The 13,702-nt window shown below is 41.3% G+C and overlaps 1 protein-coding gene across 2 annotated transcripts in view; it reads left to right on the top strand.

Moving 5' to 3' along the window:
* The window catches only part of MAP3K21 (mitogen-activated protein kinase kinase kinase 21), a 61,265-nt gene extending 47,765 nt beyond the window's left edge, over positions 1–13,500 (top strand). Inside the window, exons 7-10 of one of the 2 annotated variants that reach the window (XM_049644996.1) lie at positions 4,247–4,397; positions 4,758–4,855; positions 8,605–9,390; positions 10,720–13,500. In XM_049644996.1, coding sequence (XP_049500953.1) covers positions 4,247–4,397; positions 4,758–4,855; positions 8,605–9,390; positions 10,720–11,114 — 1,430 coding nt within the window. In that variant the 3' untranslated portion in view covers positions 11,115–13,500. Of the gene's footprint in view, positions 1–4,246; positions 4,398–4,757; positions 4,856–8,604; positions 9,391–10,716 lie in introns of both variants that reach the window. The other variant, XM_049644994.1, reaches the window with a different exon arrangement.
* The last annotated feature ends 202 nt before the right edge of the window (positions 13,501–13,702 follow it).

The following is a 13,702-nucleotide window of genomic DNA, read 5'->3' as shown; positions in this document are numbered from 1 at the left end:
ACACGTGGTAAGAGCTCTGTGTGTACTGGCAGTTGTTTTGATCATTATCTTTATTATTATTCTTATCTGAAGCTCTTAGTGGCCTTCGAGCCTCTCACTGTGGTCTGCCTTTTATAGCATTAGCAATTATTCATTGCGAGGATTTTCCCTTTGGGTGGATCAAGTATGTCGATCTGCCCACCTGATTCAGAGGAATGGGCTTCCTTTCACTGTGAGTTAGAGATGTCATCTGGCACGTTTCCTCTGGACCAGAGATGGGAAAATGTGAGTAAACCTGAGAAAAATGTGTTGTGAAAGCATTGTAAGAAGAAAAGCCCAAAACTTCTGAAACTGAAGGGAAGAATAATTATAGGTATTGAGGGAGATGAGAATCATTTCACTGAAACTGAACATAAAAGAGATTACCCCCAAATTGTGTAAAGACTACCAAAGTAAATACCCAAATAAAAATACACTATGTAAATTTGACTTTGGATAAAACCATGAGTATGTCACCATCATGCAGTGAATCACTTTCTGCTAAAGAGAACACCATCTAATATTTGCAGAAAATATTTTCTTACTATAACTTCCTCTGGCTTACTCTAACGACTGGTATTGTTACACGATACCGTATGTCAGGCACACTTCTCTCTGGGAATAAGGGAGAAAATTCACTAATCCTCTGCAAATGTAAGTTTCAGGGTATATCTTAAAGCAAGAGTAAAACACATCTTTTCCGTGTTGTCAAATAGAATCAAATGATGGAACAGCCTACCACATAGCTTCCTGTGTCCCAGTAATCTGCTGCCATTGTACATCCTTGGCATGTTTTTCCGTAACTGAATATAATAATAGTAAAATTAGTGCACTATTTTTCCAAAGAGATGGTTGATACAAGTGGAAAATGTCAGTAACCCTCCCTCATTCCACCATGTCCTACTTACCAATCCGCTTAACAAAAACCAAGAAAGTTCTGCTAGCTGAATCTAGGATTGGCTAGTCTATGAGGGGTTATTGAGGCAGAAATAGCATACCATAAACTCCGTACGGCCAGAGACCCTGGAACCCAGCACCTAGCACGACTGTATTAACAGTTAACCTCCACTGGGCACTTGCTGTGCCCAGCACCATTCTGAGCTGTCTCTGTGTGTAAACCCATTGAATTCTCAAAGCAGCCTCATTAAGTAGACACTATTGTGATTCCCCCAGTGAGGCACAGGGAGCTTATGAAACTTGACCTAACTCAATGGCCATGAAGCTGTGCCACTGAATTCAATCTCCAAGAGCATGGACTCTTCACCATACCCTTTCCAGCCTCTTAGGACAGTAAATGTTCAGTTAATGTCGAAACAGAAGAGACAACAGAAGAGCAAATCAAGACAAGGAGGAGGAAGATGAGGGAACTTAAGCCTTAAGGTTGTTGCTAATGCTGGGGCCACAGGCTGGGGAACTGTACAGGTGACAGCGAGTCCCGGGTAGCAATCTGGTAACCACAGTCCTGCTCCACCTGGCTGCTCTTGTGGCCGGCAGGAGCGCCCCCCCACTCCTCAGACTTTCCTGGGAGACCCTTCATGAGAAGAGTGAACAACTTGTTCAACATTGCCACATACACACATACACACAAACACCTCTGTATGCATAGATACGTAAATTTTTAAATGTGGAAAATATTGAAACACACAAAACAAATCAAACATCTCCCATAATGCTGCCAATTTAAAAAAAAATGATTCTCAAAAACTTAAATTTCCCTCTTTCCATAAGCAGTCATCTCCCTCAAAGGTAAACACTTCAATAAAAGTTTGATATCTAGAGGCACTTAGTTAAGTGTCTGATTCTTGATCTCAGCCCAGGTCTTCATCTCAGGGTTGTGAGTTCAAGCCCCATGTTGGGTTCTATGCTGCCCATGAAGCCTACTTAAAAAATCATATATATATATATATATATATATATATATATATATATATACACACACATACACACACACACACACACACACACACACACCTACCTACCTATATATTTGTATATTTATATACCTAGATATTTATAGAGAGCATAAAATGAAAGTTTGATACCTATGTTTATTAACTTCTCTGTATAATGTGTGTTTATATGCACATATGCATAAATACTTTTTAATAAAATCGGTTCGGGGGCGCCTGGGTGGCTCAGTCAGTTAAGCATCCGACTTCAGCTCAGGTCACAATCTCATGGTTCATGAGTTCGAGCCCTGTGTCAGGCTCTGTGCTGACAGCTTGGAGCCTGGACCCTGCTTCTGATTCTGTCTCTCCCTCTCTCTCTGCCCCTCCCCTGCTCATGCTGTCTCTCTCTCTCACAAATAAATAAATGTAAAAAAAATTAAAAAAATAAAAATAAAAAAATGTAATAGGTTCTATATATTCAATACAGACATTATAATTAATTTTATCTGAACCTCATTTTTTTACACAGAGAGAGTGCAAGTAGGGGAGAGGGGCAGAAGAGGAGAGAGAGAGAATCTTAAGCAGGCTTCAAGCTCATCCCAGAGCCCAACATGGGGTTTGACCCCACGAACCTGGGATCATGACCTGAGCCAAAAGCAAGAGTTCAAAGCTCAACCAACTGAGCCACCCAGGTGCCCCTGAACCTCATCTTTTTTTTTTTTTTATGGTCGTAGAGTATTCCACTCTGTAGACAGGTCCTAATGCTTTAAAACGTCTTTTGTGCTTTCAAACGTCTACTTACAGAATTGTTTTCCCAAGTGTGCAGTCACAGCAACCATTTCCCCCAGTGGTTTCCAAGTCAGTTGCAAGTGCACTTCAAGGCTAGAGGGATAGCATGGAAGTGTGTCAGCAAAATGTGGATATTAAATGTGGCCACGGACCTCCCTGTGAGGCCATGAAAAAAAGCAAGACGGGGCAACTGTTAAACAATCTGAGATTTTGGGGTGCCTGTGTGGTTCAGTCGGTTAAGCGTCCAACTTCGGCTTAGGTCATGATCTCATGGTTCGGGAGTTCCAGCCCCACATCAGGCTCTGTGCTGTGACAGCTCAGAGCCTGGAGCCTGTTTCAGATTCTCTCTCTCCCTCTCTCTGCCCCTCCCCTGCTCATGCTCTGTCTCTCCCTCAAAAATGAATAAACATTAAAAAAAATTTTTTTTTAATTTAAAAACCAGTCTGAGGTTTATTTATTTATTTATTTATTTATTTTAATATATGAAATTTACTGTCAAATTGGTTTCCATACTGTTGATGGAGCATCCCAGTGCTCATCCCAAAAGGTGCCCTCCTCAATACCCATCACCCACCCTGCCCTCCCTCCCACCCCCCATCAACCCTCAGTTTGTTCTCAGTTTTTAACAGTCTCTTATGCTTTGGCTCTCTCCCACTCTAACCTCTTTTTTTTTTTTTCCTTCCCCTCCCCCATGGGTTTCTGTTACGTTTCTCAGGATCCACATAAGAGTGAAACCATATGGTATCTGTCTTTCTCTGTATGGCTTATTTCACTTAGCATCACACTCTCCAGTTCCATCCACGTTGCTACAAAAGGCCATATTTCATTTTTTCTCATTGCCACGTAGTATTCCGTTGTGTATATAAACCACAATTTCTTTATCCATTCATCAGTTGATGGACATTTAGGCTCTTTCCATAATTTGGCTATTGTTGAGAGTGCTGCTATAAACATTGGGGTACAAGTGCCCCTATGCATCAGTACTCCTGTATCCCTTGGGTAAATTCCTAGCAGTGCTATTGCTGGGTCATAGGGTAGGTCTATTTTTAATTTTCTGAGGAACCTCCACACTGTTTTCCAGAGCGGCTGCACCAATTTGCATTCCCACCAACAGTGCAAGAGGGTTCCCGTTTCTCCACATCCTCTCCAGCATCTATAGTCTCCTGATTTCTTCATTTTGGCCACTCTGACTGGCTTGAGGTGGTATCTGAGTGTGGTCAGTCTGAGGTTTAAAAGGCAACTGTAGCCAAGCTGTCGTGATGGCCGGAGTAAAGCGGCAATGACTTATGAAAATGGGATTAAATTGCAATTTAAAAATATATACTTTCTTTCCTTAAGTTCAGCCTGTCTTTTCTTTAACTCATTTCACTTTTTTTCCCCCTAATTTTATGGTAAGAGAAGGAAGTTTGCTGTCAATGGGCTGAAAGAAATAATTTTTATCATTTTCATGTTTCTCCACTGCCAACATGCTTTGCATAAGGTAGCTGTACAACTGGTTTGATTGGCTTAAGTTTTTTTTAATTGGTAAACGTGTGATGCTCTCTGCCTAGTGACTTCGGATGAAAGCAACAAAACTTGGGGAAGGAATACTGTCTGTCGACAAGAAGAGTTTGAAGATGTGAAAAGGAGTTTCAAGAAAAAAGGTTGTACCTGGGGACCAAATTCAATTCAAATGAAAGAAAGAACTGAGTGCAAAGAAAGGTATGTGTGTGATATCGTGGTGGGGGCGAGGGGAGGGAGTACTTCAGCATTTACCGTGACAGATACAGTGCCTTTTGTAACATCACTTTGGCCAGACTTCACTTTCAAAAAGCAGTTGGAAAAATACAGAGCTACCCAATACTAATTTAATTTCCTGGATGAGTTTATCCTACTAAATTAGTTACTGTATAGTTATGCAGTTAAAAAAAAATTTCCAATGTACTTTGTGTCCCATTTCAAGGTTTTATTCGTACGTTGTTAGCCCTTCAAAACACTACAAATGTGCTGTTTCCTACTTAAAAATTTTGTCAGCGTATATCTGTCAAAACCTAATTTTGTTTCTGTTACATTCTCCTTTAGAATAAGACCTCTCTCAGACGGCAACAGTCCTTGGTCAACTCTCTTACTAAAGAATCAGAAAACCATGCCGTTGGCTTCGTTATTTGTGGACCAGCCAGGTAATTGTGCTTCAGGAAATGGAATTTGTTTGAGGTAGACTTCCCATCTGAATGTTCTAGAAGCTCTGCTTTAATAGTTCCGTGTGGTCGTTCAAGTAGCATAGGGAAAGTTAGCAAGTAGTAGCATTTACTTAAACTCATAACTTATTTTCTGTCCTGGAAGTCTTTTTGGTGAAAAGTAATGAGGCGCCACATTGTTTATTGGGAATTTGTAACTCCTGTTGTTTACCAGAAAAAAGTGGTATCCTAATTAATTCTGTAGACTCAAATTAATTTCGTATAGGATGTAGTAAATATGAAAATATAGACATGCTGAAATTCTGCTGAGATTAAGGGGTGATCTCCTGCCTCCTGCCTGTATCTCCACCTCTTGACATGATGAAATCTTACCAAGCAGGTTATCTGTGGAAAAGTACTGCTTAGAGAGAATTGCATTGCAATCTCTATTTAACTGAAGTGAATCATGATTATTTTCAGTATTTAGTATGCCTATTCAAAATTCAGATAGTAAAAAGTTTAAGAGAGGGGCGCCTGGGGGGCTCAGTTGGTTAAGCGCCGACTTGGTCTCAGGGCATGATCTCGCGGTTCATGGGCTTGAATCCCCACATCGGGCTCTGTGCTGACAGCTCGGGGCCTGGAGCCTGCTTCAGATTCTGTGTCTCCTTCTCTCTCTGCCCCTCCCCCATTTGTGCTCTGTCTCTCAGAAATAAATAAATGTAAAAAAAAATTTTTTTTAAATAAAAAAAAAATAACCCTTCACGTGAACTTCAAGAGGTAGCTTAACAGAGACTGAGTGGAGTCAGCCAAATATATCCTTGTATTTTCTCCACCAGTCCTTTGGAGGACTTATTAAGAGGGTCAAAACATTCCATAGATAAATAACTAAATAAATAAATAAATACATAAATAAATAAGTAAGTAAGTAAGTAGGTAAATAAAAGAATTGAGAAAAAAAGGGAAGACTTCTCTAATCTATTTAGTCACAAATAATGAAAAATATACTATAGGAATAACAGTTTTATTACAATTAATTGTTCTTCCTTGGTACTCAAACTGTATCTGACAATAAGTCATAATGTGTAATAAGAGGAGAACCTGTTGCCCTTACAGCAAGAGTCAGAATACAATCATGAACCTGACTAGGAAGCATTTATGCAGGAATGACAGAACACCTGTCCTGCATATACCCAAATATACTTGTGCAGATATTTATACCAAAACCACATCCTCATGACAGTGCAGAAGAGGAAGATTGAACATGGGCGGTGAGTGATAAGTTGCTTATAAAATTAAGCACAGCACGGATAGTAAATTCAAGAAATTTACCACCGTGTTCTCCTGAAACAGCTTTAACTTGGTTATAGCATCAAAGGGCTGTCTTAGATTGTCAGGTAGAAAGACCAATTTTCTTTTCTTTAGTGATAACAATCCCTGAAGGCTCTCTAACAATTTTCCTACCTCTGAAACTTTTTAAAAAATTTTTTTCAATGTTTATTTATTTTTGAAAGACAGAGAGAGACAAAGTGTGAGTGGGGGAGGGGCAGAGAGAGAGGGAGACACAGAATCCGAAGCAGGCTCCAGGCTCCGAGCTGTCAGCACAGAGTCCGACGCGGGGCTCGAACCCACAAACTGCGAGATCATGACCTGAGCTGAAGTCGGATGCTCAACCGACCGAGCCACCCAGAGCACCCCTCACATGAAGGGTTATTGAACAGAAGGCTTACACTTGTCTGTCCTATCTGTGCCCCCCACCACCACTCCTCTGTGTGGTCCTGTCCTTCTGAGCATTTGTGTCTCAGCTCAGATGTTTCCTGAAAGCTTTTGCTTCCAGCTGCGCTGAAATAGCATCTCACCCCATCCTGGTGTCTCATTACCCATTCTTATTTATCCATAGCTCTTATCTGAAATTCTTACTCGTCTACATTTGATGCCCACAATTTTTCTGTTCTGTTTCGCTCCCAAACTGGAATGTCACTGAATTCATCAGTTTTGTTCACCACTCCCAATGCCTGGAACACACCAAGCATTCACCATCTATCCAGTGCCTAAATGAACCCTAAAAGGACATTTTGATCTTAGGTAGATATTTACCTTGGTTTGGGGACTACAGATACTTGTCATCAGTCATGAGAAGGGAAGATTACGATGGACCAGTATAAGTTCATGACCACTTCAGGGGAAAGTATGTTTTACTTATCAGGAAAGGTACACATAAACACACATTAGGAAATTCTCAGTATACTTTTTTTTTAATGTTTTATTTCATTTTTGAGAGCGTGTGCGTGCGTGCGAGAGAGAGAAAGAGACAGAGCGTGATCAGGGGAGGATCAGAGAGAGAGGAATACACAGAATCCGAAGCAGGCTCCAGGCTCCAAGCTGTCAGCACAGAGCCTGATGCAGGTCTCAAACCCACGAACTGCAAGATCATGACCTGAGTTAAAGGCGGACGCTTAACCAACTGAGCCACCCAGGTGCCCCGCTCAGTATAGTTTTAAATCTATGAATTTCACTTGTCAGTATCATCCCCCACTCTTGTTTTGTAAACTGTGGGTTGATCATTTGCTATCCGTTACATGTACTGTGCATATATGTAATACATGTTCGTTTCGCCGAAATGCATTTCGTGCCTACTTGATGAAGGTACTATTCAGGGAAGACTCCTCCAAATTTAAAAAGACATGGTCAGAAGCTTACCAGCTTGCATGCACATTAGATTGTGATCTAAAAGTACAGAAACTGAAAGATGTGGGGTGGGGGAGCTTTGGAGGGAGCCGAGACTGAACGTTGGGGGGGCATGGGCCGTGTCAGGCTGCATTAGCATCAGGTGGTACTTTGAGAGAGGGCTTTCTGAGGTGAGAGGGAACTTGGGGCCACTGGTAGAATGTGGAAGGAAGCCAGACGGAGGAAGAAGAGGGCTGTCTGAAGGCAAGGCGGTGATAGAAAGAGCACCACCGGATCACTGGAAGAAGCTAGCCTCTTGACTTGTCTGGACTAATATAGAGCACGTTGCACGAATAATAGGACATAATATTGGAAAAGTCACTGGAGCCTCTTTGTGGATTGCTCTGAATGTGGATTAAGGAGTTTGTCGCTTGGCTGATTCATTGTTAAGCACCCAAGTAATAACAATTACCGCTTCCTCTTCAGCTGATACAATTTGTTACCCTGTGGGACCTCTTCGGAGAATCTTCCTTTGTTCCAGTGGCTCCCAAACTTGAGTAAAGGCGTGTTAAAACACAGACCCCTGGGTGTCAGCCTTAGAATTTCTGGTTCCTGAGTCTGGAGTGGGTCAGAGTTCACATTTCTGCAGGTTTCCAGTTTCCACACTGATCTGTGGCCTAGTGGTTCTTGTACACACAGACGAGTCATGGATGACGGGGCCGGACACATTCAGAGGAGGCAAAGGGCACGCTGTGTCTGATACATTACAGTGCCCACGTATATGTGTGTGCATTTCTGTATCTTGATGACTTTTTTCTATACTAATTTTATTTTCCATGCCAACAAAGAGCCATTTCCTGAAGGATAAGGAACAGCAGGTGATGTGCTTGCTGGGGAACCTTGAGTTCTGTGTCCCCGGCTCCCTTTCCTTAGGGTCCTTCTGGATGAACTGTTTGCTCAACGGAAAAGACTCCATGTGCTTGGACTTAGAATATTTATTAGATTTTAGCTTTATTTTATAGTATCGTTTAAATAATTTTTACTGTAAATTGTACTTATCCTGTATATTTATTTACATCTTTATTCAGGTGTTTCTGAAGAGCCAAAACTTTCCCTGGACGGATCAGAACACAGAAAACCAAAGCAAATAAAATCACCTAGTCAAGGCTATGTGGATCTACCTCTTTGGAAAGATGGCCAGAGAGAGAATCCAGTGGAACCTGGAAGCTGGGAGGAGGGATTCTCCACGAACCCTGCTGCTGTCACTCCTCAGGTGACCCCTACGAATAGCCTGAGCAGATCCCCCCAGAGAAAGAAGACAGAGTCTGCCCTGTATGGCTGCACCATGCTGCTGGCATCCGTGGCTCTGGGGCTGGATATCAGAGAGCTCAATAAAACACAGGCTGCTGAGGAACCGTTGCCCAAAGAAGAAAGGAAGAAACGCGAGGGAATCTTCCAGCGGGCTCCCAAGTCCCGAGGCAGTACAAGTCCTTCTACAAGGCCACCGTCTACAGGCGAGGGGGCCGGCAACCCACCCGTCTTCCCTCCAACAAGTGCCCTGAGCCTTCTGTCCATGCCCTCTCTCTCCACGAAGTGCTTGCTCCAGACCGACGGTGAAGATGCATCTGAGGGCAGCACCCACATCACCTGTGACCCTGAGATGCCCACTCCAGATTTCTGCCCTACCGTTGGGGGAGGGAGTCACAGACTGCCCTCCACGCCAAGACTTGAGACTGATCAGAGGATGTGGAAAAACCTGCCTCCTCCTTTCTTGGAGCCGACATTTGGGAATGTGCCTTATTACCCTTCTTCGAAAGAACAAGCGTCGCATCACAGACGCACCCTGTCTGATGGAAACGCTTCTCAGACCCCAGGTAGGTTGCGTTAGCTGGGTCAAAGTACAGAACACGGCTGTTGAGATTAGAATGTCAGATCGCTTGGATATCTGATTGTATATCTTCCAAGTGGCTACACTTACAAGTTTGTTTGCACAGTGAATACAGATCTTTGAATTTTACCCTCCTCTTTTGTTTGACTTTATCATTTGAATTCTAGGAAAAGCATGATTGGATTTCAGCAACGTATATATATAATAGCAAATTAAAACCGAGCAAACATGTAGAGAATAACTGCCCCAGCTCCTCACAGTATGGAGGACAGGTCATTTGCCCAGATCTGAACCAGTAATTAGTGGGAGAGCTGGAACCCCATAACTGATCACCCAGCCTCCCCTGTGATACGTGTTCTTCTGCGTCCCCCGGCTTCACTGCTCAGTTGACGACCAGGTTGAATTTAGCAAGGGTTAAGAGTCAAACGGTGCACACCATGCTGTGCTTCTTTTGTATGTAAAGATAATTACAAACATATGCCTTGAGTACTAAGCGAGGTCATGTGTATGAAAAATGCCCTTTAGGTTGTAAAAAGTTAGTTAGTTTTTACTAACTAATAACTAACTAACTAATGGTTAGTTATAAAGTATATTAAAACTGAAATGGTTTTCATTCTTTTTCTTTTCCTCTGCTCTTTTAAGGACTATACCCCCGACATGATTTTTTTTCCAGCTTATTGTCCATTGTCTTTAGATACATTTATTGCCCTTCTGTAATGCAGTAGAGTATTAGTAGTTTGTAATTGCACAAGGAGAAATTCTAGGACAATAATCCCATGAGAAAGCATTCTTTTTCTTTTAATTATAAGCCAATAATTATTTGCTGGAGTGGTAATGAGTCAGTTGTGCAGAACAAGAAAGAGAAGGGCCAGCATGTAGGACCTAACTGCCTCCCAGTTGTCATCCATTTTTTCAGATCATAATCTGAAAGTGAAAGTTCATCATATTAACCATAATTTAAAAAACACACACACAAAAAAACAAACCTCTATTCTAGTCTTATCCATCTTGAAGCCTCTCCTGTTTATGAAACAGTTGCGATGATTGACCACAGTGCTGTGACAGTGATGTGGCTGTGTTTATGGGTCGAGTTTCCTTGGTAGAAACACTCTTTACAATCTGGCAGGGCTTTTTCATAAACAAACATTGTATCCCAGTCCTTCTAAAAGGTTTATTTATGTCCAGGGTTTTTTGTTACTGCTCACTTGAAAGTGATTACCGAATCCATGTGCCCTCCTGGTTATTGGGCTGGATGTTGCTTGTTTTAGAAGTCACTGTCCCTCTAATTGTGCACTGTCTCTGCTTTCTCAAGCAGCTGGGACAACTCTACCAGTCCCCGGAGTCTCTTACCTGCCCCCTGAGCGGGTTCTGGGGATCCCCCACCTCTCACATGGGCCTCACGGTAATCTGCCAAAGGAGGCCCCGCCCGAAAAACAAAGAGCGGTCAGCATCATGCCTCTGCCTCGCCCTCCCTCCTCCAGGAGCCGAACAGAGTCTCAGCCCACACGGGCCGACTCTGCCATGCGTGGTCCGGGACCCACTGCTAACTGTTCCCTCGGTGCCCAGGAGAGAACTAAACCCCATGTGCCTTCCCTACTGGACGCAGATGCCGAAGGCCAAAGCAGGGACTGCACGGTGCCTTTGTGCAGGATGAAGAGCAGAACTAGCCGACCATCCATATATCAACTGGAGAAAGAATTTCTGTCTTAAGTGCCTTACTTTGTTTGAGCCTTTTTTTTTTTTTAAGGTGAACAAATTAAAACAATGTGTCTACCTTTGAACTGTTTCATGCTGCTGTGTTTTCAAAAGCTGTGGCCATGTTACTAAAAGTAGTAATGGATGTCAACCTTTGCAGAAAAATATATGTGATTGCTCTTAGTGGTCTGTATCATTTTTTCCCCACTGGATTCTTACCTAGTAACCTGAAACACACACACACACACACACACACACACACACACACAAATAAAACAAGAAATGTGCAACAATGTAAAACTATGCTGGGCAGAGTTACCTTGAGCATAATTTTAATGCTTTCTCTGTCCTCATTTATATCCTTGTCTATAACACCCAAATTGTAATGAAGTGTACCCTTTTTGTCCCTTCCCCTTCATTTTCTTCCTGTTTGCCTTCTCTTTTTGCTCTTTTTCATCTCTTTCTTGTTATTTGTGCAACAAAACAACAGGAATAATGTGATATTAGTAAGTAAAGGTATCTATTTAAAGAGATATATTGAAGACTGGAATAGACAGAGGGTCCCAATGAAATCCCCTGAACTCAACATAGGCTTGTAATGTATAGATCTGCCCAGATCTCACATAAATTATGCAGTATTTCTCTCTTTGAGGAAACTTAACTGAATGTAACTTGCAAACATTGTACAGAATGTAACTTTAAAAAATTTCTTATCCATTAGAACCCCAAGACAGATTTTTAAAAGGTCAGTCATTGGCATTTGGCTAGGACCACATGATGTCCACATGAGCGAGGCCAAGCTGTAGGCTCTTATGGTAGAAAAGTTTCTTCTTCCATCAGTCACCACATAGTTGGTGCCCAGAGTGTAAAGCTTTTCCATTTTGTAGGATTTTTAAAAATTAAGTGGTGACTTGTATATCACGTGTCAGAAACAGTCATGTCACTTAATTTTATTTTTCTGTTTAAATATGTGATTATTCTGATAACCCCCAGTATAGTCAGAAGAACCACCAAATCAAGAAGCAGCAAGCAGCATTGTTAGAATTTAAGTATTGCATAGTTATCTCATGTTTCAGTAGTTGTGGATAAATGGTAGATAGACATCAAAAGATAAGCTGATAATGGTACAAATGACAAATACAGATTATTTTCAGATAGGGGTTTTTAAATGGATTTGGGGTAGCAGATCAGGATTTTAAATGGAGTCACTTTTATAAAATACTACATCTATGATACAAATAGACTGTTGAGTTATTAAACTACAGAAATGAGTATCCAGGAGCTTGTATATTTGTCTGGGTTTCTTTTAGTACATTCATTATGCTTCCCTTCCATCACTAGAATGTGACTATTTGGGATGACAATAAATACTTAAAATTTTGCATACAATGAAACACTAAATTGCAAATATCACTTGACATTTCATTTAAAATTTTACCTGGGTCAGGGTTTACCCAGTAACTGTAATGACAGCAGTTTAAATCAGCTGTGATAAAATATCCACCTAGAGCAGAAAAAAAGAAAATGGTATTTGGCCATTTGGGAACATCATAGTCACTTGGCAGGTATGCCCCAGCAGATGGTCAACAGAGCATGAAAGGATTACAATAATTTAAGTGCATTTAACCCCAAGGAAAACATTCTTGTGTTTAAAATTCTTGCAGCAAAATCTCAGGTGTGTATCCACATTTTGTTGTATTATGGTCCATTCTATGATTTGGCTTCACTTTTGGGAGGTGGTTGAAATACGTAATCAAAATCGGGTTTCCTCAAGACTTTATCACATTTGAAACTGTGGTTGGCTGCTTTGTAGTCAGTCATTTGGGGGCATGTAATTTCCAGCTAAAAGTGAAGGAAATACATGCCTGAAATAGTACATGAAAAAAAGCATAGAAACTCTGTTCTCAGTTTTGCTTCTGCCAAAACATTATGTGTGTGCACACGTTTGTGTGTGTGTGTGTTTGTGTGTGTGAGTAAGGGGTGGAGGGCAGTGGCAGGTGTCCTGTCTTTTCCTTCTGCTCTGTTCCTTCTCCCATCTAGCTTCATTGCAGTCAACTTTACATCACGATGAATTTAGAAGTGAAGATACGTTAAAGAGATAATTGCAATACGAGGATTTAATGTCACGTTACTGCAAAGAGTTGGTTTTTGCTGAGATCTGTTGTATATTTATGATTTTCTATATGTGTCTTTGTTATACTTAGCAGAATCTGGTTATTTATTTTCATATAGACTTAATAGCTCATTGAAAGAGAAATTAAGCTGATTACTATTAGTCAACATTTAAGGTGCTCCCACTGCAGAAATTTAAGGCCTGAGCCTGAAATGCTGTATTATGAAGCCTTGTGACTGAAAAAGATGTTTACATATGTTGTCTATTTTTTTAATAAACTTTTTTTTTTATAGCTAGTCTACTTGCTCAGTGGCTTTGATCTGATAATTTTGACTATAGTTTGTAATGGCTTATTTTGTATTTAATAAGGAAAGGAACATTAATAAGGCTCATCAATGTTTAATAAAGCCAGGTATAGGGGCGCCTGGGTGGCGCAGTCGGTTAAGCGTCCGACTTTGGCCAGGTCACGATCTCACAGTCCGTGAGTTCG

Source organism: Panthera uncia, chromosome D2, assembly GCF_023721935.1.
Source record: "Panthera uncia isolate 11264 chromosome D2, Puncia_PCG_1.0, whole genome shotgun sequence".
Lineage (NCBI taxonomy): Eukaryota > Metazoa > Chordata > Mammalia > Carnivora > Felidae > Panthera > Panthera uncia.
Note: the sequence above shows the minus strand (reverse complement) of the source record. Positions and strands in the feature narration are given on the sequence as shown.